Source organism: Chamaea fasciata, unplaced genomic scaffold, assembly GCF_029207755.1.
Source record: "Chamaea fasciata isolate MVZ Bird 193981 ecotype frontalis unplaced genomic scaffold, bChaFas1.0.hap1 SCAF_8, whole genome shotgun sequence".
NCBI lineage: Eukaryota > Metazoa > Chordata > Aves > Passeriformes > Sylviidae > Chamaea > Chamaea fasciata.
This window is the reverse complement of record NW_027094093.1, coordinates 20,217,590-20,241,639: the sequence shown is the minus strand read 5'-3', so window position 1 is coordinate 20,241,639 and position 24,050 is coordinate 20,217,590. Positions and strand designations below refer to the sequence as shown.

General features: G+C 36.8%; 1 protein-coding gene across 2 annotated transcripts in view; it reads right to left on the bottom strand.

The window, feature by feature from the left end:
• STK39 (serine/threonine kinase 39) overlaps positions 1-24,050 on the bottom strand; it is an 83,882-nt gene that overhangs the window by 8,850 nt on the left and 50,982 nt on the right. For both annotated transcript variants that reach the window (XM_066190005.1, XM_066190004.1), the window contains exons 14-15: positions 12,884-12,936; positions 10,991-11,059 (exon numbers count right to left, since the gene is read on the bottom strand). In XM_066190005.1, the coding sequence (XP_066046102.1) occupies positions 10,991-11,059; positions 12,884-12,936 (122 nt within the window). The remainder of the gene's footprint in view (positions 1-10,990; positions 11,060-12,883; positions 12,937-24,050) is intronic.

Below are 24,050 nucleotides of genomic sequence, written 5' to 3'. Positions count from 1 at the left end.
CCACAAGGGTAAAAATTAGAGGAAACTGTCTGAATTTGGATATCTAAAGTCAGTATTTCAGGAAACTCTATGGTTCATTAGCTTTAGGGATGAGACAATCATTACTCTTTTCACCTTAATGCAAGCCAAACCTTCTAGGACCTCAGTAAGTACATAGCTTTGGATGTGTCCCTCTGCACCTAAAATGTTTAAGATCTGGGTTCAAGTGGTAACTGAAATCCTTTGGAGCCTGATTGAAGTCACCTAAGAAAAACATAACCCATAAACTGCAAGTCTCCATGGCATCCCTAGTTTAGGTAACTTCCACTGGAAACAGAGCCTGCAGCACAGGCAGTAGAAGCCATCCAAGCTGGTGAAAGTCCTTCCTGAATGTCTGCAGTCCCTTCCAATTATTTCTCCAGGTTTGGGGATCCCATACAGTAAAGACATCCTCAGAATTATAAATACAACAACATACTCTACTCATCCTACTTTAAATGCAGTTAAACTAAGCTATCATTTGCCGTAAATATAACTGACTTACCACTCCTATAAATATATTTCTAAAAATTTAGGACTATTACTAAGCCTACACAGTTTGGACCACAAGGTATGCAAATTTCCCCCAAAGACACCAAAAAAAAATCATGCCAGGCATACACTCACGACAGTAAAGAATGCTTTCACTTACAAGCAGTTGCTGTTACCGTTCAGCCCTATTCTGAATTACCGGCCACTTCAGGCAAGTAAAAATCCCAATTATTTTTAAGTGGAACTATTAGGCTTTATTGATGAAAATCTCCCTCAGCTACTGGATTTAGGCTCTTTACAGTCAGGAATATTATTTACTAGACTGAGACTCACTAACCCTCCTATTACAGTTCACATGCAAAGTTCTAGTTTGGCTTAAATACGACAAATGAGACTAAAGTTTCTAAATTAACCCAATCACATCTGCAAACAATAGTGAGGAAAATAACCATTCCATTCTCACCACCTTTTACCACCCCACAGTCCCAACAGTTCTTGTATTGCAAGTTGGTGAACAAAGTCAATTTAATATAGTAACACCCTCCCTAAAGTAAAAAGCACTTTCACACTAGGACTTTCTAGAGAAGCAGGAATTGTTTTCTCCATTGATACTTCAGTTATTTGGAAAAGTGAAGAGCATTGTAAAATATATGTCTCTTTACACCTTATCTCTAAGTTAAGTATACTGCAGTTCCTATTGACAAAGCCATTTTTCTTTCAAATACTCTGAAGTCATGCCTTGGATGTTGTACGTATGAAATGCAAGCAGCACTAATTGATAATTGAAATCCTGTTGGGAATTCATGGTCTCTACAAGACCTGGATATTATATACTCAACGTTATTTTGTAGAGTGTTTTCTCAATATGTTATGGCCATGCACTTATAAAAGTCAGAAGAAGTAACACAAACAAGAAAAAATCAAATGGTGATAGAAAAATCATTGCCAGAAGTAACCTCAGGTAAATGAAGTATAGTTCAAATCATGCCTTGGAGCAAAAGCTCTCTTCAAACATGAGCAGCAGTTAGGACAAGAGGCTTTTTGTTGTTTACAACAATAAATGAGCTGCTATTCGCTCTTTTCAGAAGGCTTCTGAAGGACATGTAATCAACCTACACACCACAAATCATTCCAGGTTCTTTTGCAGGTTTTGCTCAGTGACAAATGGTTGTGCCACCCTGACAAAATAAGTGTCTGCACTTGCAGAACATGCAGTAGGAGAAAAGGTCAAACCCAGCATATAAATATACACAACACAGGCTGCTAATTGCATATGGAATAAATATAAAAAACCCACATAACTACAGGCTTTGGCATGTATATAATACAAATTACTTACTCTTTGCTATACTTCAATTTTGGCCAATCACATAAATAACAGTTTTTAAATGAGTGAGCAATATGAGGCAACAGAACAAAAAAAGGCCACCTTCAAGATCTTTCAAATATAAGAGAATAGCCATACTTTGGGCAGTGTCAAATAGCTGTTTTGCTCCTGTGATGTGATACAGCTCTCTCTCTGGTTACTTGAAATTCTTAACACGGCATGAAACTTAACCCTAATGGCTTCTGAAGAGGGAAAACTTCTGGAAAAGTTAAAATTAATGAGACAGCAAATAAAGCTATATGAAGTACAGTTAAACTATTTCCAGTACAATGCCCACCCAGCCAACTAAGCCAGAGCCATCTGGCATAAACACAGACACAAGCAGAATCTAAAGCTTGAGATGATATTTCTGGGGTGCTCTCAAAAGAATAATGATTCATCTGCTTTTCCATTTTGCAAAGAATGGATGGGCAACCTCAGAAATAGCTCATGAACTCATGCTTAGGTTCAACAGTTTGCAAAGCTACTGCATATTGTAATCCTGAAATTCAGATATAAGGAAAGGGAATTATTATTCAGGCACAGAATTACTGTCACCAAAAAAAAGGAGAAAAATTATAACCTTGGAGAAAATGAAAAATATTTTTAATAAGTTAAAAGTGAAATATTTTTTATGTAGTCTAAAACTCAGTCTATAAAAAATAGCTACCTTCAACTGCTCCCTACTTCATCAACAGTACGGCTGTTAGAGAAGACAAGCTCAAACCTCCACAGATTTATTGGCTTTCCTGCTGATTGTTTCAAATATTACCTCTTCCCCAACAGTAGGCAGTTATTTTACCATTTTCATCTGATACATGGAGCTCACCATAATTAATTGCCTTGGGAGTCTGCTGGTTTGAGGATTAATGCTGTGTTCTCCTGTATAGGTCTTAGGACGCAGGGTGCCCGAGTAGCAGGGAATACTTTTCCGTGGAATTATCACTCCTAAAAGTTCAGCTACTGGTAGAGTTTTCCTCCAAAGGGTTGAATTTATTATGCACATTCTTGAGGCCATTTCACTTATTGCAAGAGGTTCATTGCAATCTATGCATTCATTTATATTTCATACTATACAGTGATTTTCATGCATTTGCAAGTTCAGAACAAAGTCAAAACTAAGTTTTAAAACCTAGTACTGTATTATAGTATATTATGCAAACAATGAAAACAATCAGTGTTTAGAGCTTTTGGTAATAATTCCTCCAGATCTCTGTCTCCCTTGTTATTATCTAACAGCTCACCAACTGTGTGCCTTGAAAGATTAAAGAGCTCTTCAAAGAAAGATCAAAAAGATCACTTAAGTGTAATGTGATTCCATTAGTTCAACCATTCAGGATGCTCATGAAAAAAATCCCTTCAGTTTATGTTGTTCAGTAGCAAGGGAAATATTAAAGTATTTGAAGATCTGTGGCAGCTAACCAGCAAGTGTTTATTGCTAGAGGACTGCAAGGACCTAGACAGGATGCTTATAAGAAATAAAAGAAAACAGAAAGATCAACAAGCAAACCTGGCTTCTCTTCTGAGGAAGCTACCAGACACTGATATGGCAGAAGCATTAAAAACATTTAGGAATGTATTATTTATGAAGAGGCTGTCCTTGGGAATTTATCAAAGGGAGATTAAGGCTCACAAATTTGTCTGAATTCTCGAAGTGTGTTGCTCAATCAATAGACATAGATAAAAGACAGTGAAAATTATCTCCATTTCAACATTTGATACTATGATTATTTCCAACAGCTCAATCTACAGCTTCACCATCAGAAAACACAGATTAAGGAGGGTAGGTAGAGCACAACAGAAGGCCAAAGTTCCTTTCTGCTTTGAAAGGAACACCGAGACTGCAAATGATCTCCTACAGCATCCCATGAACAGGGATCCTAGTGAACAATTTCCACCTGCACTTTCCACAATTTAAAGCAATTATTAACACCACTCAAGCTCTGTGGTTCATATGAGTTCTGAGCCCCAATACTGTATTAATTCCTTATTCTATGCAGACATCCTGGGTTTAGTCTGGTTCATGTCATTTCAGACATTAAGGATATTAACCAGCATTTGGCACGAGAGACTTCTTGGTTGGGACCAAAGCTTTAACAACTAACCAATTACCATAGGTTATTCAAAGGAATGGCAGAGACAGCAGGGTGGTATACTCCTGACTTACTTCTAACCACAAATAAAGACTTTAAACATTTACCCTTGTTCAAACTGAAAAAAAAAAAAAAAATCACAACACATTCTCAACACGTATACAAAATAATAGCAGACCTCAAATGCCTTCACATTAAGATTAATTAACATGGTGTATTGATATCCAGGGCTCACAGGCAAAAACTGGAAAACTGAGGATTGATAAAGTCACATGCAAGTTGTAATTTTTCTTTAGGTAACTGATGGAAAAAATCACACCTAACAGAAGCAGTATATTTTATGAAACAGGAGTATTGCATCTAAATAGAAAGTGACATAAGTTAGTGCTAGAAATCTACCTATATCAATTCCAATAACACATTATTAAGCTTCTGAATTCTCAATTATTTAGTATGGATATCTGATCCCAAGGAAAAATTTTGCATTCTACAGTCTGTGAGAAGAGAGAAAAAAAAAAAAAAGGAAAAAGACCATAACTGTGACAATTGGTTTTACTGATAAATTAGAATATTAATACAACTGGAAAATTGTACCTTTTCCCAGAAACTTACCAAAAAAAAAGGTTGCTGATATTTCAAATTGATTTTCTTCCCCCAGAGGACGTGAAAAATGCTTAGGGAAACCACTGCATGTTTAAAACAAACTAAAAGGATAAGTAAACAAACTAAAAGGATATTCTACTTTCCCTTATAAAAGGATAAATAGAATATATTTGGATAATTAAATACTTATCTATTTCAGACCTTGATTCTTCACGTGCCTAATGGAGTAGATTATTTAGGAAGCTGAGAGATGAGTGTATACGTATTTCATCACTTCCCCTTCATTTTCATGATCCTGAGCATTCTAAACCTCAGTCTATTCTCAAAAGAGCATTTTAAATAAATTTAAACCTGCTGCCCAACACTGCTAGTAGGACTATTTAACAAGCTTCAGATATTACAGTAAATTGTTCTCTTAAATTCTCTATACAAAAGAATGAGAGTACTAGGTTGAAAAAATCATTTCCTTATGACTGAATGCAGAAATCAAGTGCTAGTTTTCAGATGCAGGTTTTGACAACAGTTTGATAATCATGAAGATACTGAAGACAGGTCTTACAAGTATCGTCATCACGCTGGATTAGATCTGAAATACAGGTCTATGCAGAAATAAGGGAGGTCATATTCTGCTATGCATACTATTACTTTGCAATCTCCTTTCCCTATCAGATCTTCGCAAGTCCTCCTGTCCCAAGTTCAGCTATGAATTATAGATAATGTTCTGACAAAACTATTAAGAAGATGAAATAGCAGCCAGGCTACTTCAATACCTTGTATCTGAAGCTTGAAAGAAGAAGAATATATTTAGAAAAGACTCCCTGATGTGCTGGATAGGTTCTGAAATAGAATACATCTAGTTTGAAGAACCTCAATAAATCCTTATTTTGACATGCTAACCCCTGGCAGAGAAGTGAATGCCAAGGAAATAAAGAACAGCAAGTAAATTACTACTGGAAATAAGCATTACACACATTGCTGCTTTTGCAATTTCTGATTCAAATTCACAATTTTTTTTTGTTTGTTTTCTTCTTAAGTAGAAAGGAAAGTTCTTGAAACTTTGATTCAGACCTATGAGAGGCAGAAAGTTTATCACTTACTGCATCAGGCAAAAACTGAAACTAATCCCACTAATAACCACATGGGTTTATTCCTCATTTGCACACTTAAATAGGAACTGGTGTACAGGCTGGAAAAAGGAACTTTCTTTGAAAGCAGTTGCCAATTCTACCTCCTTTTTTTTTTCTTTAAAATACCTAAAAATTATTACTTACTTTATCGTGGCTGTAAGACGAGCACATTCACTATGAAACATATGTATGTGTGAAGAATAATTTGCATACTTGGAGAATTTCTCATATCACATATTTATAGTTCTGACATGAACCACAGCAACATTGATTATTCACCTAACACAATTTTTTTTCACCTCGAACCTTTACATTTTCACCACACTGAAAATTCATCACGTTGGGAAGTTCCATGAAACCTGCCAGCTTCACACAATACACTTCATCCAGTGCACTTTTACGTCCAACATTGAAAGTCTAAAATAACTTAGGTGCAATTAGACACAAAAATTCATTAGCTGCAGGTGCACCTCAAGCTTCCAGAACTCCCAGCAGTCTCATCATTATGAGTCACCCTTCAGTGCATTAGCTCTAAATGAGCCAGATGTGTTGAAATATTTAAGTCCTTATTTAAGCCCCCAGGGATTTTAGAGATATTCTTCCACTTGCAATGCATTAGCATATCTTGCTAAAGAGATACTGAGTTACATACATATGTTGAAGTACAAAATGCCTTAAAATACAGTCAGGTTTTCATTAAATCTATATGTTTTCTTTCTGCATAATATATTAAAAGTAAACACAAAGCACTTAGTCTATCTAATTTAGTTGAAATTAATTGGTAAGAATCTATAAAGGCATTTTCTCATTAGAAAGTTTATGGGTACACTGAACTTTGGAATAAATAAAACTGTGACACATTTAACCAAAAATTCAGCAATTTCACTTTGTTTGAACCACAAGGCAAAACCCAAACTTCTAAAAAATTTCCTAAATATTACAAAAATCAGTGCACCTCAAACATTACTGATATTAAATGACAAACCTAAGGTGGCTTCAAATGGTAGTGCTATTCCAGTTACTCCCCCCCACCCCCAGCGCTCTATGAGCACAAAAATACATGCAGTAGGTTTTCCACTCATGCAGCTCTATCCCATTTCCTAACTGCAGTAAGATGAGTTGGAATAAGTTGAACAAAAGTCATCACTTCATTCAGTTTCAAAGATGACTCATCTAACAAGACAAAGTAAAACCAGGTAGAGCAAATGCAGAGCAAAACCTCGGAAAGCAAAAGCATATTTAGTGTGTAAATCCACGGCTTTCTAGGAATGTGGATTATCAATGCCACCATAAGCTAAGTGTACTAACAAACTGGGCTGGTGCTTTTTCATCACTTCATTTTAGTATGAAAGTACCTTCAGCATCAGCAGACATCATACTGTAAGACAGTCAGCTGTATCAATTTCAAATGCTTTAATACTATGATTAATTGGTAACTATCTATTTTTGCTATACTCTGTTATATATATTACTTATTGTTTAACAACCCTTGAAATACTGTTATTCTGGATTTGGTCAGATACATGTGCTCTGAACTCACAGCCAACAACCTATCCACAGCGATGCTGGACTTTCTTTGCAAATCTAGATGCCAATTCAAGTTCTGTTTACTTACCAAAGTAATTGTATCAAACTATTGTGGCATCTATTGCATTCACACTTCTAAGAAAATATTCAATATGTTGATGAAAAAGCTTGCTACTTTCAAAATACGACCTCATTACAAAATACAATCTGTTGGGTTTTCACCTGGTTCTTCTAAACACATTAGGCCTTTCAGCAGGAAGCTTTTTTTTTTTTTTTTTTAACTGACTAAAAGCTTTTCCTCTGGTTACTAAGTGGATATCTCCAACATCAAAGACTTTCAGCAGTAATTTATGTCAGGTGTATGTAAAAGTGAAAGTGTATCTTCCATGATGCTCAACATATTCAGAGATACTTTTTTGATGAAAACATCTTTTGGAAGGTACATTAATACAGTAGAGGGCAACTGCACATTTCTTGATGGCATGGACATCAAAGCTTTTATTTAAGCATTATTCAGGAAGGGAAGGGGATGGTGGATATATATACTGCAGTTTAACAATCGTAAATACACCTGCAGGTTCTGAAATTTAAGCAAGGAGTCCAGAAAACTAACTGCAGTCTAAGACTTCATTGTAATTACATGCACATTGCATACACCAGTGGAGTAGGACTGCAACTAGGTGATTTTCAACAGAATTGAATGTTGATATGATTTGAGTTTTCCTTATGGTATCAAAAATATAATGAAGCATTACCTGATGAACATTTACCAGCTAATATACATGTATTGCATACAGAGACACATTATCTCAAAAGGAATTTTGAAAATATTCCAGATCTGATTTAACATAGGTATTTCAGTACTGCATAAAAATAGTTCATCAGCAAGATACCACTGGCTCCAAGGCTCATTCCCCTCTGCAAACCTGAACTCTAGTCTGCTCTTTAACAAATTCTCTGTGCTGATTTCTGTGATCTAGGGACCTTCCGTGAAACAATCCTAAAGAAAAGAAACCAGCCAATCCGAGCCAGAACCGAACATGCAAGGGGGGATTTTTCCTTTTCCGCAGAACAGGTAGCTGAACCTAATGTACATCAGAAAGGAAATCTTCCTGGGAAGCCTGTGTTAAGTGAAGCAAATCCAGAAAGACTCAAAAGGTGAATCGTGTTGATGTTTACAAGCAAATTCTATAGAACTTAACATGTCAGCTGTTAAAATCTATACACTAACAACTTCATCTCACACATGCCCTGGCCACACTTTGCACAACAGCTTTTGCTGATTCGTATTTAAATGTCCGTTAGGGAGATCTGCCATTATGACAACAAATTGTTGAGTTCAACATAAAAACAGGTGTTTTCACCTTCCTCTTTTGTCTAAGTCTCTACATATTTCAACATCCATGAAGGGAATCTAAGGGAACAACTTTCATGAGACTATCTCAGAACCTTGTTTTCATTCTGGTTACAGAGGCTGAATTTCTGCCTGCTTCAGCTAAAAAATGAAAGGTAATTCATCACCTGCTTTCAATCTGGAAACTAATGGAATCAGTTCTGGTGAAGAAGGTTAACCAAGCTCTTCTATACTATTCCCTTCTTCCTATATAGGAAGATTATAAACCTTTTAATTTTGAATGAACAAGGTACTAACATTATTTTACACAGAAAATGAGTTTTGTGAGCAGATTTACATTTTAAGCACCATCTGCTCTCTTATATGACTTCTGGCTTTAAACTGAAACACTTCTTAAGATTGCACTGTTACAGTGAAATATTCTAATGAAGGGCAAATTTAATTTTTTACTTAATTAAAAGCAAATCACATTTTGCAGAACTCTTCTTTCAGTAAGATATTAAATCTGAAGTAATTTTCTAGGAAGGTAACAATGTCCAAACATATCTGAAAACTTCATGGGTCAAGCAGACACAAGATAATTCCACAAATTCAGTCAAGAATTTGTGCCTGTGAAGGTAAGTTACATCATAAAAACCCCACCATATAAACTAAAGATCAACATAAACTAAATATAAATTACTGAAATTAAACATAAGTTGATTCATTTCATTGTATACAAGAAATTTTATTTTCTTAGATTTTTTTAGTACCACAATAAAAGATAAAACATGAAAGTACAGAAGGAACCCCCATAATCCTAAAAATCAAAGTCTGATGCATTTCAAAACAGGGACTAAGCAAGGAAGTAAACTTGTATCACTAACTAGACAGCGTCTCTAACCAAGCCTGCTAGGGAAAAGCTTCTTTCTATAGATGTGCTTATTCAAGGACCAAAGTGCTATCACTATGGGATGGGAATTTGTCACACGAGGGACATCTATTTTCATTTGCCTTTCCCCCATCATGACCCTCGCAAGATGGTAACAAATCCCGTTCATGCTGCACTTTCACAGAAGTATTGACACTTTGCATTGAAAGAGAACTCTGCAGCAAAGGGAAAATGAAGAAGGGAGAAGATTTCCCACTGGGTCCCAGCAGGAGTTGCACTGCAGCATCACCAGCTGTGACTCAGAGCACTACCTGACTGCCCAGGCAAGTGGGATAGCCAACAAATAACAATTCTTCTGTTACCCAGAAAAATAATTTCTTTTTTTTCCTAAATGACAATCCTACCAAAAATATTATCAGCAGTAAGGTAATGACATTTTTCATACTGGATGTTTAAATGACAACAAACTAAGGCCAAGCAAGGTCTGAACCTTTAAAATAACCGTGCAATAGAAGTGACTTTAAGAGTGCCTACAGCTTGTACCATCTGCAAGCTTCCATAAAATACTTTTTTCTTTAGAAATAAAGGTAGAAGATCAGATAGGAATTCTAGTTCTTAGATCAGCTAGAATTAATCTGTATTCTGATCATCCAAAAGCAAGAAGTACTGGCTTCTCTCAGAAGGAGTTTAACTACAAATGCAGCAAGAATGTATTTTAGATAATCTTCCAGGCAGGTAATGAACTTCTAGAGTTGAAAAACACTCCCCATACCACTGAGGAGTTTGGTGAAGAAATCTTAACTTACTGATAAGAATTTTTTTGACCACAAAACAAAAATTTACTTGGTTGTATTCCTCAACTCAGTTATCCCTGATCTAGCATATACCATCCCCCTCTGACTTTGTTGACTATACATCTACTGGTCTTGAGCATCCAGAAGATAGGAAGAAGATGCAGAGAAATAAGCACTTCCAAATTATTCATCTTTATAAAGCACTGAATTTCAAATAAAAGGAAAAAGAAAAATTACTAAGCATGGAATAGAAAAATAAAGAAGCCTCTTTCAGCCACCAGAAAACATTTCTGATTATCTTTTTTTTTAAACCACAGAAATAACACCACTAGATGCAATTTCCATAGGTCCTGAACACTGTCTTGCTCCTCCTTCTGAGAACCCAAACAGAAGACTTACTTCAGAGCTGCCAAAGCACACTCTGCAATATCCTACTGACAAATAATTTTATTGTTAAACAAAAAAAATGAAGTTATCACAAAAATGCTCAATTATAGAATTGTCAATAATCCTTCAGGAGAGCTATATTATATCACCCCTCTCAAACCACTGAAGAGATGTGACTTCCAAAATCAATCCTTGGACTGTTACCAAAATTGCCTTGTTGATTGAACTATGCATACATGAAAGCAAAATTAGGACAAAAAAGATTTTCTGAAAACCAGCATCAGAGAAAACATTTTTTCACATCCGTTTAACACAAACTTGTCACAAGAGCATAATTGCAAACAAAAATGTCATTTACCTATAACTACATCATGGCCATCAACCAGGCCTGCAGAGAACAGCTCCTGAGAAACGCCATCTGCTGTGTCTGTCCAAAAGGTGAAAGGAATAAGTGTAAGAGCCCACAAAAATAACAAAAAGTATCAGTCATCTAACACAAATTAAACAAAAAATATATTTTAGTTCCAAAACACCCATGGAGGCAGGATTGAATTCAAAATTATCTTTAATTAGGAGGAAAAAAGATAATTATCTTATCAGCCTCTGCACAGCAAATTGCATAAGTTAATGACTACAGACCTCTCCTGGCCACCAGCACTTCTCCCCTGTTATCTAACCACAACCTCATACACATTTTGCAAGTTCAGTATCTTCACAACCAAGAAAATAAACAATGCTTTAGCATGGTTTTCACTGTTTTCTTTATGGCCTCCATGGTTCTGCATATCTAGACAGAGACATGGTGAATAGGCTTTCTTGTTTGTTCCAAGTGGGGTAAAGGACTTACATGAACAGTCATTATTTTGAGATCTAGGTTTTAAAGAGCTCTTAAGTATTGTGACTCAGGAAATTCAAGGCTTTGGATGAATTTTCCACTAACTGCTGCACCTGAGTGGGTTAATTCCTAAGTCCCTGTGACCAGTACCTGCCCTGGATAAAGACCTTAGAAGGCTTAGATGTAGGTAGGCAGGAACAGCAGGAACAAGCCTAAATTCCAGCTACATCTCCACTGTAATGTGGCCCCAACATCCATCACTCTAATGGAGCACATGCTTCGAGGCAGTTACACAAAGTTTTATCATTTCCACAAGAAACGCACACAGGTGAAAAGCAAGGTAGCTGAGCCAGTTTCTGGAAATGTGAAGCACAACTGCCTTCTGGCTGCCTCAGTGACTGACTTCAGGAACAGTCCTGGTCTATCCTCTTATTTTTCACCAAGCAGGAATTCTCAAGTGGCTTAGGAAACTGCTTCCCTAGTAATTCTTTTGGCAAACCGAGATGTTCTGTGCCCAATTAAGTAACAGGCCTCTTTTGTTTTCACTCATTGCCAAAATCAATAAGCAAAGCAGGTAAACAACACAAAATATATCCGCACACAGAACTACTGCACATGAAAGATACTATGATTTACTGTGAAAGAGACACCTCTTCCAATCTGGATTTATTTTTAGGTGAAAGCTCTCTGAAGGCTACTCTAAATAAAGTGAATACTGACTTCTAAGGAATATAAAATAGGTTCATAGTTCAAAGGGTTGCAGTTTAACAAGGATGATATCTTCTTACTCAAAATACTGGCCTTCAGTGCATTTCATCCCAGTAATACTTGGTTTTCTTCAAAAAAAGGTAACCGAACAAGTTCTTACAGCTCGAGCACTAGAAAGCCTACAGTTCTACAAGTATACAGTAGGGTTTAAAGTTTCAATACCAGAATCTCTTTCTGGTGATAATACCCAAGTTAGAGATACAGCTCAACTTTTAGCTGAAGGCAGCATTTGAAAAATGGTGTGCATTTTATATTTGTTAATAGACCTTCTTTTATTATAAAAGGGAAAGAAACTTAAATATTACCACCGTCACCACATACACTTTTATGGCTACTATATTCTATTTCCTACAATGCTTTCCAAATGCTAAAATGGAAGTATTGCTAGGCAAGATCTTATATACCATATAGATCATTTCAATAAGACATGAAATTGATAAAAGTATACATTATCAAATATATATATTATGCACCCTTGCCACTAGAATTTACATACATTTGCAATTCTTACTTCACTGAGGTTCTATCTAAAGCTCTGCACAGTAGGAAACATTCCAGAGAGGCAGTCTGCATTAACCATAAGCAATAATCCATTTCTGAAATGCCTTTTCAAGCAGTAAGAGAATAATTCAGTTGCAGGAGCCTTACCTCTGCCTGGAGTAAACTCAAACCGTATGTCATTAAGTTCTTTCCTGGAGTTCCTGAAAAACAGTCAGTACGTACATTAAAATGTAATGAAGAACAGAACAACTATTCAGTTTCTACACCCAAAAGATACCTCTGGCATTGACAACCACATTTTTGTAGTGTATTTCCTCAAAAATACTGCTTTCCCAAAGCACCCAGACTAGAAAGACTCCATTGCATTTTCATGGCAGTATTTTGGGGAAACTAGCAGAAAAATATGCTGAAGTTGAAAATGCATTCAGTAACGTAAAGGATAAAATAAAGTCCTTTGATTAATATTTTCCTTTTCATCTTCAAAAGACACTCTGCCATGTTGATTCTAATAGTTCAACACAGTTTGAGTTGGATACTTTATCCTCCAGGAACAACAGAAGATTCACTTGGACTTTAAAGCTCCTCATTTGAGGTCAGTTTATACAAAGATGTTTAAGAGACAAAGTACCCAGCAAATGTTACATGCTGAAAACTAGCGATGACACACAGTGTTTATAAAATGGTTTCAAAATGAGTAAATTCTGTCACTGACCATCCTTGTCTCAGCAGTGAGGTTCCACCTCCACACAAAATGAGCAGTAAAATGTTAAATCCCAACGTTTCCTGTCCTCCTGCTTGCCACAAAGAACATTTTAACCAGCTCAGTGTGTGACACAGTCATAAGGGAGTTAATCCCAATGTTAAAGAATTCCTTTATAGCCTTATACTGTGCCCCAAGCCTCCATTCCGTGCATGTTTACAACTTCAGGTTTAGTTAATAATTTCTTCCATCAACAAAACATTAGCCTCTGCAAAACAGACGTCCATCTCATTTTTGGAAATGACAAGTCAACGGAGCACAGGGAGGAACCTAATTGCTGTAGCCCGCTCTTTTTCTAATGAATAGCTCAATCCACTTGAAATGCTAATAGAAACAGAATGTGTTTTGCAGTTCATTATTCTTCTCCTCAGCAAGGAAACTGTATGCAAGCTCATATTTTAGCATACCAGGCCATGAAATCTTGCTGTGGAAAACTAAATCCAATAGGCAGGCATATTCAGCTGTGACTTAAAGCTATTATTGCTTGCTAAATACTTCTAAGAATATTACAGAGCCAAAACCAGTAACATGCAGAAACACAAAACCCAGAATGACTGGCAACACACACAACAGCAAGATAGCAAACCCTGAAAAATGAGTATGCCACATGCAGTGCTTAAAGTGAAAATTACTCATTTACTGAATCAACTAAATGCTTCAAAGCTGAAGGAGTTTCAGGTTCCCAAAATTCTACTCTAAATAAAGAACTATAGGAGTTTCAGATCACTAACACAAACCTGCAGTTAATGAAGCTAGCCAGGTACAGATTTACAAGGCTCATTTACTTCTGCTGTAGAAATCTGCTGCCATTGTATGGAATATTGCACTATTTTTATTCAACAGATAATTAGTATGAACCTCAGTTTTTCCCTCCTCTCTCTCTCCTAGAAAAATGCAGATGGCTTTCAAAATTTAGCATTATTCTTAACTAAGAAATGTTCTGACTGAATGTGTGATGTAACTCAAATGCCTATTTCTTGCCCACACTTTGGAAGAAACAAATCAGACGAATAAAAACTTTCACACCTTTGCAGAGGTAAACCAGGAGTTAGGAACTAGATGATCTTCAAGGTCCCTTCCAACCCAAATCTTTCTGATTCTATGACCAAGAAATCTAACACATTATGTTCTTTATTGATATCCTTCTACAGACATCCAATAAGTAGAACATGTACCGTATAAAAAGGTACTAAGTAATTAGAACTCTCATGAAAATTACCAGCTTTTCACAGCTGTGTGAAAGATGAGCTGCTGCTGAGACAGACTCTTTCCTCCAGCAGGATGCACATGGGGTGTATGTTGCTTTGTCTCCAAATTCCAAAATATCCCAAATAAAAAGTTTAGGAGTCAAATCAGTTTATTTTAGTCAAGGTGAAAATTCACTTGGTTGAATTTGAAGGTTGGTATGTGTTCAGCAATCCAACTTTGCTATTGAGAATTGTTACACTCTGAACTATTTTGAACTTAGGACACTGCTGCTTTCTCTATAATGGTGTACAACTACTCAGGAAAGCAAAACAATGGAAGTTTGGCAAGATTAATTTGCTAGAAGCCTGTAAGTGCAGTAAGTGCTTTTGCTTATTGTTCCATTGCCTTCCAGACATTTATTGATTTTCATAAATTATGTATTCCATTATATAATCCACCAAATATAAGATGCACTTGAGCTCCCCCCTGAAAGCTCCTCATGCTCTTTTCCAGCCTTTAGACACTTCTCTGGTTCTAGTAAATGTCACTGTAACTACAAATTAGTTTGCTAGTTCCCTTAGTGAGAACTGTTTGGATTTGTTGATTTATTTGTAGGCAGAGTTTCCAAGCAGCATTTCATTTGTTCCTTTTTTTTTTTAACTTACATCCATTACACCCTTATCATGCAGCAGCACACAGACTTTATTTCTGCTATATAGAGATAGGATTGGGAAAAAGGCACTTACTATCTTTGTGATTAATAATTTTATCTTTTTCATCATTTCTTAATGGTTCCTATTTTCTCAAATGCATTTGTGAGAAAGTTTTTTCTGTTTTAAAATGCCTACTCAGACCTTTTTACCATCTCTTGTAATACCTCTTATGTGCTTCTAGCTCTGTGCCATTACAGACTAATTTACCTTGATTATCATGGATAAAACCAGCCCATCTCTCATCTCTTTTTAAAAGTAGTAAATTTTAAGTACTTTTGTGCATTTTTAGTCACTGCAAGTTGATTTTCATTATGCACTCACCTCCAACAGGAAATATTCCAAACGTTTGGTATAAGGGTGACACCAAAGCATGTCATGCTAAGACATTCTGGCATCATTTCAGAATCTAAAACTTCCCACTTTGTGAAAGCATGTTCTGCAGCTCTTCATTATTTTTTTGTTTTCATCAGAACCACTTGATGGGCACACCAAGATTGCTAGACCTGATTTTCAAGGGAATAATGCTTCCTCAAGGAAGTAGAAAAAGCACAAGTGCCACCCACTTAGTCCTTCACCTACAAACTTTGGCAATCCTGTCATTAGGATATAAAAGAAAGATATTCTGTTTTAAAGGAAGTTATTTGCAAAACAACGCTAATATTGACCAAAATCGGGATTAGAGAATAAATAAATTATTCAGCTGGTCAGATTGACATGGTTCTACTGACAAAATTGTAAGACATAAGAGAGATTCCAAGCTTTCGCATTTAAAGACAAGGCCTTTAAATAATTACCTAATGACAGCATAATTCCTGCTACAGTCAATTATATCTGTTACACATGATTGACAAAAGATGTGCATTGTTGAATTAAAATAGAAAATTGTTTGTGTAATGATACAACTGTAAATTAGAGACATTAAATGTCATTATTTCTTTTGTCCTTAAAAGCAGAATGTCTGTCATGTAAGTGCAATTCAAGAAAATGAGATGTCTTGGAACTAAACTTGAGGACTAAATCATGCTGGCATACTTTGATTTTGTATCAAGCAGTAGATTTTCTTTCATTTCTGCTACCTGTTTTACCCTCACAAATTTATCCATCATTTCTTATGCAGAGTTATCTAAAACATCAGCTTCTATTTCACATAAGCTTCAGCATCTTCCATACAGCGCTCAGGGAGAGTCTGTATTCCTGGATGAGAAGCATCCTACCATGGCTAAGTAACTGTGTATTCTTCCTTGCCAATGTAAAAAAAAAAAATTCTCAGACAAGGTAAGCCAAAAGGAGTGCGTGTGCATGTGTGTAAGAACATCTACACTTTGTCTCTGCCTTGCCTGCCTAATTTTTAGACTTCAGCTACTCAACCGTCACATGTGGTTTCCTAAGACTGATGTAGGGAGCTAAGTAAGAATGCAGGTACTGACAGAATGGTAACTACCACAGCTGACTCATGACTGGAAGAGACAACAGCCAAATGCAGAGTATATATATATATATATATATATATATATATATATATATATATAAGCTCATCTTTAGCTAAAACTGTAGAAACTTTATCAGGGAAAGCACCATAACAATGGTGCCACATGGCACACTTCACCAGTCAGCTTTTTCCCTCTTTATATTCCTAATGAGCCCTATTCCCACCAGGACAGAAGCTCCCTCACCATCAGGGACTAATGACACTGGCCAAGTTTTAGTCAGTGTGCCTCAACAAAAAACACACGCTAAAAAAACAAATAAGTAAATAAGTAACTAACTAAATAAATATCACAATTATCTCACTTGCATAAAGTTTCAGTCCCACAGACGTTCCTACTATCTAAAATTTGAACTGCATTGAAACTACCATGGAAGTAAAGTTAGAGTGGAAAAAACACGACACCATAGCCTAAGAAGCAAGCAGTCAGGCATTTGCACTACCTCGCTGCAGTTGTTGCTGTAATTAAAACCATAGAAGAATTCAAATCACTTGCTCATTTAGACTGCAGAGAAAGCAAAAGTTCACATCAAAATGAAGTGGACTAATCAGAGTGATAGGTGGGTTGTACATCCTAGAGCTGTACTCATCCAATTTTCATTCTACATCTCACGGGCAAGATTTTAGTGCATGCAATGCAAGAAATATAATTGAAGGGGGGAAAATAAGCAAAGCGGCGTTTGCAGGTTTTTTTAAAAGAAATTTTACTTGCATTTTTTTTCTTGCTAGAAAAAATGCTAGAGAGACAAATGTTTGGCCTCATCAAATGTCACTCAAATTTCAAAAGGTCATCTGCCTTCTCTCAATAACGTGTCACCCGTTTTTCTCTTTCACGTGCTTAAGGCAGGAAGCCCAAGATAAACACAGTTCCCCATGTGGCCTATGCAGCCTTGTTTTCATACTGTTAGCTTATTTCACAAGTATTGTATTTTTATTAATGGCAGAATTTTAAGTATTAAATACCTGTACTGATGATCTGTAGTACCTGTTTCTCATCTCAGTTTTGATTAATTAAAACTTTATTTCAACTTTATTTACAGAACATAGTTAATATATACACAACAGTGCAATACAGACTGGCACTTTACTTTCAATATTATAAAGAGTATGAGAGAATAAAATCTTGGAATAAACAGGTAAATATAAACATTCATCCCATATTCAAGGTTTAGCCAGGTCTCAACCTTCTATACATCTTCTTCTATATATATAATCTTCTATAGTCTTCTTCTAATCTTTTATGTTCCCTGCCTTATAATTTTCTTATGCTTCAGCTGTGGAATTTAGCTATTAATCTAGGGCAGACCAAGTGAGAATCCTTTCCTACATCAATAGAAATCACAGTTCATTTTTTTCCTGCTCCTGCCCCCAACTTCTTGACTTCTGAAGTTATAATACTATGCACACAGAAGAACCCAAGCAGGAATAAGAGGAAGTCTGTTTATTAATGTAATTTTGTGAATCAGAACTCGAAGGCTCCTGTGGGATCATATAAACACAACAGAACAGAGCATTTGTAAAGAAGCATTAGCCTCCTGAGGATTCACCACATGCATATGTAAACCCCTTTCTTTCTAACACTTTCATGCTCAGTTGTCATTTACCAATCAATACCCAGGCTTCTCCATTACAAATTACCATACTATCAAGAGCAGATCATGCCTGGTCAGCACAGTGGAGACGGTTCTTCTCAACTTACTTTTAATTACTTCAAGTCAATTCTAAATTAAACAAAAAGGCATTGCTGCTAAAAGCACTGCTTTTGCTCTCTTTTGGTAAGAGCAAAAGAGATCTTTGGATTCTCCTCTGCTTCCAGATTGCCACCAAGAAAAATGGGACTAAAATCTCTCTGTATTCACAAAATGTGGTCCCAAAGCAAACAGTTATTTGAAGTTGATTAAAACCTCACCATTTTCTACAGTGATTCTGGAAAACTCCATGAGCTTACAACTTAGCTTCCTCTATATATATATTACAGAAAGAAGGAAATACCTTTAGTATAAGATGTTTCACAATCAAGTTATAGGACTCAACACTTTAATACACAAAAAAAAAAAGGCCACTATTGTTTAATCATCACATGATCTTGGGTAAAGAGCAGATCCCACAGATGATGCAAACACTTGCTAATCAGTACACATCAAGAGGTAGCAGCAACACTGACAGCAAAGCACAGGCAACTGATGCTTTCAAGAGTGGAAAACAGCCAATGGCAAAATGAAATACTTTCATTTGGTTGTTAAGCTGTTGGAATGAGACAGGAACAGTCACCTGTTAAAGATTTACTGTCTCTATGCCACTTACCATACAGAAAAGGCAAGTGCACATTAAAAAATCAGTCACCAAGGGAATTGTTATGGTCATAAACAGATCAGCTAGGTACACTGTCCAAAGCTCCAGGGCAGCTGATAGCTCCTCCCTTAGGAGAGGTCTTTACAACATTTCTATCCATAGCTGTTAGGCCCAAATTGCTTAAGTCTCAAAAGAAACTAGAGTGCTTTCAGACTAGAAGAAATGGATGCAATATGACACTGAAACTTAGAAAATGTGTGACAGAAGAAACACAAGAAAACTGATACATTTTAGAAGTGATACATACACATTAAGTCCTTTCTCTCAATCCACTGGTTTACAGCCCCAAGTCTACATATTATGACAAAGAAGTGTTAGAACTAGAGACATTTTAAATATATCTATACACAGATATGCTGCCTCTCTCTTTCTGCGGTTGCTGATGCCAGAAGCTAAATCAGAAGAACATTAAAAGCCCTTCAATTTTTTGAGTTGCTATGTTCATTTCCAGCTAAGTCAAGCAGCAAATTCTGAAACAATTTTTTTTGCCTCAGTTATCAGTGACTCATTTCAGTGCACAGGCAGTGAAAAGCAGTATTCACTTGCATCATCTTTTTTGAAGTTCACACTTCCTACCTTTTCTCATACATCAGCAGTGGGAATAACTTTGGCAAAGAGCTATCAGGTTTTTTGCAGCAGAGATGGCAATATTGATCATAATTTTTTTTTCCTCTGAAATTAGTCTGAAGTAGCATGGAAGGTTTTTAAAGAGAAGTGGTAAAGATTTAACTTCTGAAAAGCATCGCCTTTCAGCAAGTACTAGAAATAGAAGGAAGGGCATACACAATTATACTTAGAACGTATTAATGTGGTAAAATCTTAATGCTTGCTAGAAACCAGAAGTGATCTAAACCAGACTTTTTCCTAGAAAGAACAGGAATTAAGTACAGAGAACATCAGTAATGTTAAAAAACAATCACCTGGAAGTATCCAGAGAGCATTTCAATAACAGAGAGGACAACATGCACATAATTTGATCACTTTGTTAAACATTACAGCACATTGTGGTTATAGTTGCCTTTCTGGATTTGCCTATAATTTAACTTGTCCACTCTGAGTGTATCTCTGAAAGATCTCTGTATATCTTGATACCAAATATTATTGATCAGTGCACACTTTCAGGAAGTCAAACCTATACTAGATGCATGACTGAAGTGATACACCATCTGCCTGACTGATAAGAAATACCAGAGCAACTTAGAGATTAAGCACGCAAAGCCTTGCTTTGTATGCTTCTGCATGCCTGGTGCACAAGAAGAGGGATTATAACCTGTTATTCCAGTGACAAATTCTTCAAGTACAGCATTGAAAAACAGCCACAATGCTTGAAGCAAAACTTCAGTTCCTTAAATCAGAAAGCGTGAAAGGCCAATCATTGCCAGGAGGCTGGGGGTGTTTCAGAACAGAGTTCTAGAAAAGTGATTTTATTTATGAAATCAAGACAAAAGACTTACAACAAGTTTTACAGGAATATGGAGTTTTTTAATAGAACCTTGTAATCCCCCAGTGCACAAAACAGGCTTTGAGGGGAAAGCACAGAGAAACTTTTGACTTTATCCAAATCAAAGGAAGCTTTAAACATGTTGAATCAAAAACTCCCTGGAAGTATGCATCTTTTTAATGCCACTGGCTCAGAGTTTTACAGTCCTGATCACCTGTCAGTATGTTGCTGTCAAACAAAAGGAGACTTCTAGGTAAACCAGAGAGACACCTGAGCCACCACAAAAATTACAATTATAATCTGTATGTCATCCATCTAAAAGTCATGGATCCTGATTAGCTTATCAAATAAAAGTGGGAAGCACGGAAAAAAGTCTAAGCTTTGGTTTAGAATCTTCAAAGGTTTCATCTGTTTATCCTGCCAAACTTTCTCTTTACAGTAAATCAGCTTCACCAGCAAAGCCTGCTCCTATGTTAAATTCTTGTCACACGTGTGTCCCAGTGCACCTCTTGGGGCCATTCACTGGCCCCACTAGAGCAATGACAAATGCGGGGCAAAACAAAATAAATAAAATGAGTTCAGTTAAAATCTTGCCTTCTCCTCAAAAGTATCAGAAGTCACAAACCAAGCAGCTGAACCCTGGCTACTTTACAGGGACCCAATACAGTCCCAGAGCATCCCTACCAGTGGAAAGATAGAGAACCACACCACTAAGTAGGAACAGACAACATTATTTCAAATGGTTTCAGCCCTGCCCAATGTACTACACCACCGCAACATTCACAACATCTCCAGAACAGATGGATGAAGATGGAAGAGTGTGGTAAAGGAAATGTTTTTTAAAGTATCAGGAAAAAAATCTGATTAGAATTGAATTTTGAACTATCAGAATGCAATACCTCATCATCTGTGTTCTGGTACACAGAGGAAATCACATTTGACTCAAGTCCTAACAACTCTGCTGCTGCAGCACCCAACAGGCAACCAGTTACTCCTTGGACTTGTGTCTGACCAGATCCCCAGGAGGTACATTTCTCAGAACTCATCAAATGCCACAGTTTCCAGCTACATTAGCAGAAGAAATGTTTTTCTATGAAATATATACACAAACATTGATGTGTAAATAATAGAGTGACATTACAGGCAATCCTGCCTTAACATTTTCTCTACACTTTATTTAAAATAAGACATGCAATAACAGAAATATCCCATTTTACAGTAGAATATTTCCATTTGCCCCTTTTATTCTTCCATAGGCTTAATTCGTCTAGTGTGCAGGAACTGTATTAAATTAGATCCTGGGACATTCCAAATCACCGTCAATAAATTATCTTCCTGTCATAGGAGCTAATTTAACCATCTTAGATTGCTTCAGATAATTTGCAATTCTTAATTATTAACCGTTAACAAGTCTCCTAATTTAACATGAAATATCTCTATTATTAATCCAAGTAGTCAAACCCTCTAACAGTGACCTGCCTGAATCTGTAACTGCAACAGTTTGGTGGTTAGATTGGAAATTTCAAATCCAGGGTGGCAATTCCTCCCCACTTCCTTTCCCTGGCACTGTGAACAATCCTGTTGGAGGACTAAATTACAGACAATTGCCTTCAGCCCCTCTGCAGAATTCCTGCCAGGGTCTGCTGCTGAGACATGTGGTGTTCACAACCTTACTGAAAAAATTTGGATTACAGATTTCATTCCTTCCTACCCTCAAACACCACTTCCTCTTGAGGGTGAGGATACAGAAGCATTGGCATTTCAATGTGGCAATTGCTCAGGCTGGGTCAGAGTTACACACTGTGGCAACAGAGCCAGCCAGTGAGAACCAGTATTTTCAGTTCACTGCAAAATTCAAGCACGGTCTCTTAACTACACTTGAGCTTTAAACACTAATGGCCCATATTAAGCATTTAGTACTAGAGCCTTTCAAGAGCTTTGCATGGAATTACCTAAAACAGACTGCTGATAATTTCCCTTTTGGGACAATGTACTCCAAGACACAATACTGCAAAAGATAGAAAATAAATTGGAAATCGCTGTCTTCTGCTAATGAAGAAACCCTGACAGTAGAGAATTTTTTGACAAGTTAGTTCGCACTGAGAAAACTATGAAAACAGAAAGAAGTTAAGTACAAGTTAAGGACAGATAAATCAGTTAGTCTGGATGGTTTTCAACTTGAGTAAGAGAGTTAAATACCACCACTTGTATAAAGAGTACCATGGGATTCTTTAAAGATTCTTTGAGTCTGTGAGCTGTACTTCTGATCCACAACAAGGCATTTGCAGTAAACAGAGGATGGTGTTAATTGAGCACACTCCACTGAATTACTGAATGAGTCCAACCCTGCTCTGACTGGGAAAAAAATAATAGAACCATACCATCCAGGTAAAGAATTACTTAAATGCATCAACTCTTCTGCCAGAATTCCTCCTTCGTTAAAGTAATTTTTAATTTTTATGAGTACTATTGACCTTGTTCTGGAACATACTGCTAGGAAAAAAAAATGCAAGCTATCATCTAAAATGTGATGGGCTGTCATAGTGTAGCCTCACTGTAGAAGAGGAAAAAAGAAGAAAGCAGAGGAGCACTTTCTTCCTGCCCACCACCCACCCACCTCTTGCTCCTTTTTAAGGTTGCCCATCTCCTTACCCTTTTCCCTGTCCCAAATTCCCAGGCACTACTCTTTAAACCTTATGGTCCCCACTCCTGTGCCACATACTAAATTGTTTCTGCTCAAAAAGCTCTAAATATTTGCATCAACTTCCATGACAAAGTCTCAGTAGTGAAGAGGGTCAACAATGAACAGGAAGCACAACTCAAGCGCTACCAAAGGTACCTTGCTAAAGACAATATCTATAGTCAGCCAGTGGCTGCCTGAGCTTTGGTGAATGTTCCGTAAGTAAAATACCTCTTGCCTTTAAATTTGCAAATAAAGAAATTCTAAATACTACCTCTGAATCTACACTGCTGGGCAGAGATTCAGGCAGCTTGTTGCCCTCATGGTCAAATAAGGCCTTCACAAAGTGCCAGCCAAAAGAGAAGTGTGTTACTTAGTCCAGCCTGCACCCCTACACTCCCCCTGAACACACACACACACACACACAGAGTCTGCTATGTCTTAGCTCTGACCCTACTCACACGCTCAAGGCTTCCAGAAGAAACAAAACCTGTGCAAAGATTTTGCACTCTGCCCACCTCCTACAACTGAGACAAGACACAGCCAGAGCTCTCAAGGGACAGAGGTTTGCACCAAAGAGCATTCTTCCCTCAAAAGCAGGACAGTTAAATTAACAAATCTCCATAAAATCATACATCACATTTTTGTTTTCTTCAGGACACTGCCAATAGTGTTTCCAGGCTCCAGACCTTAT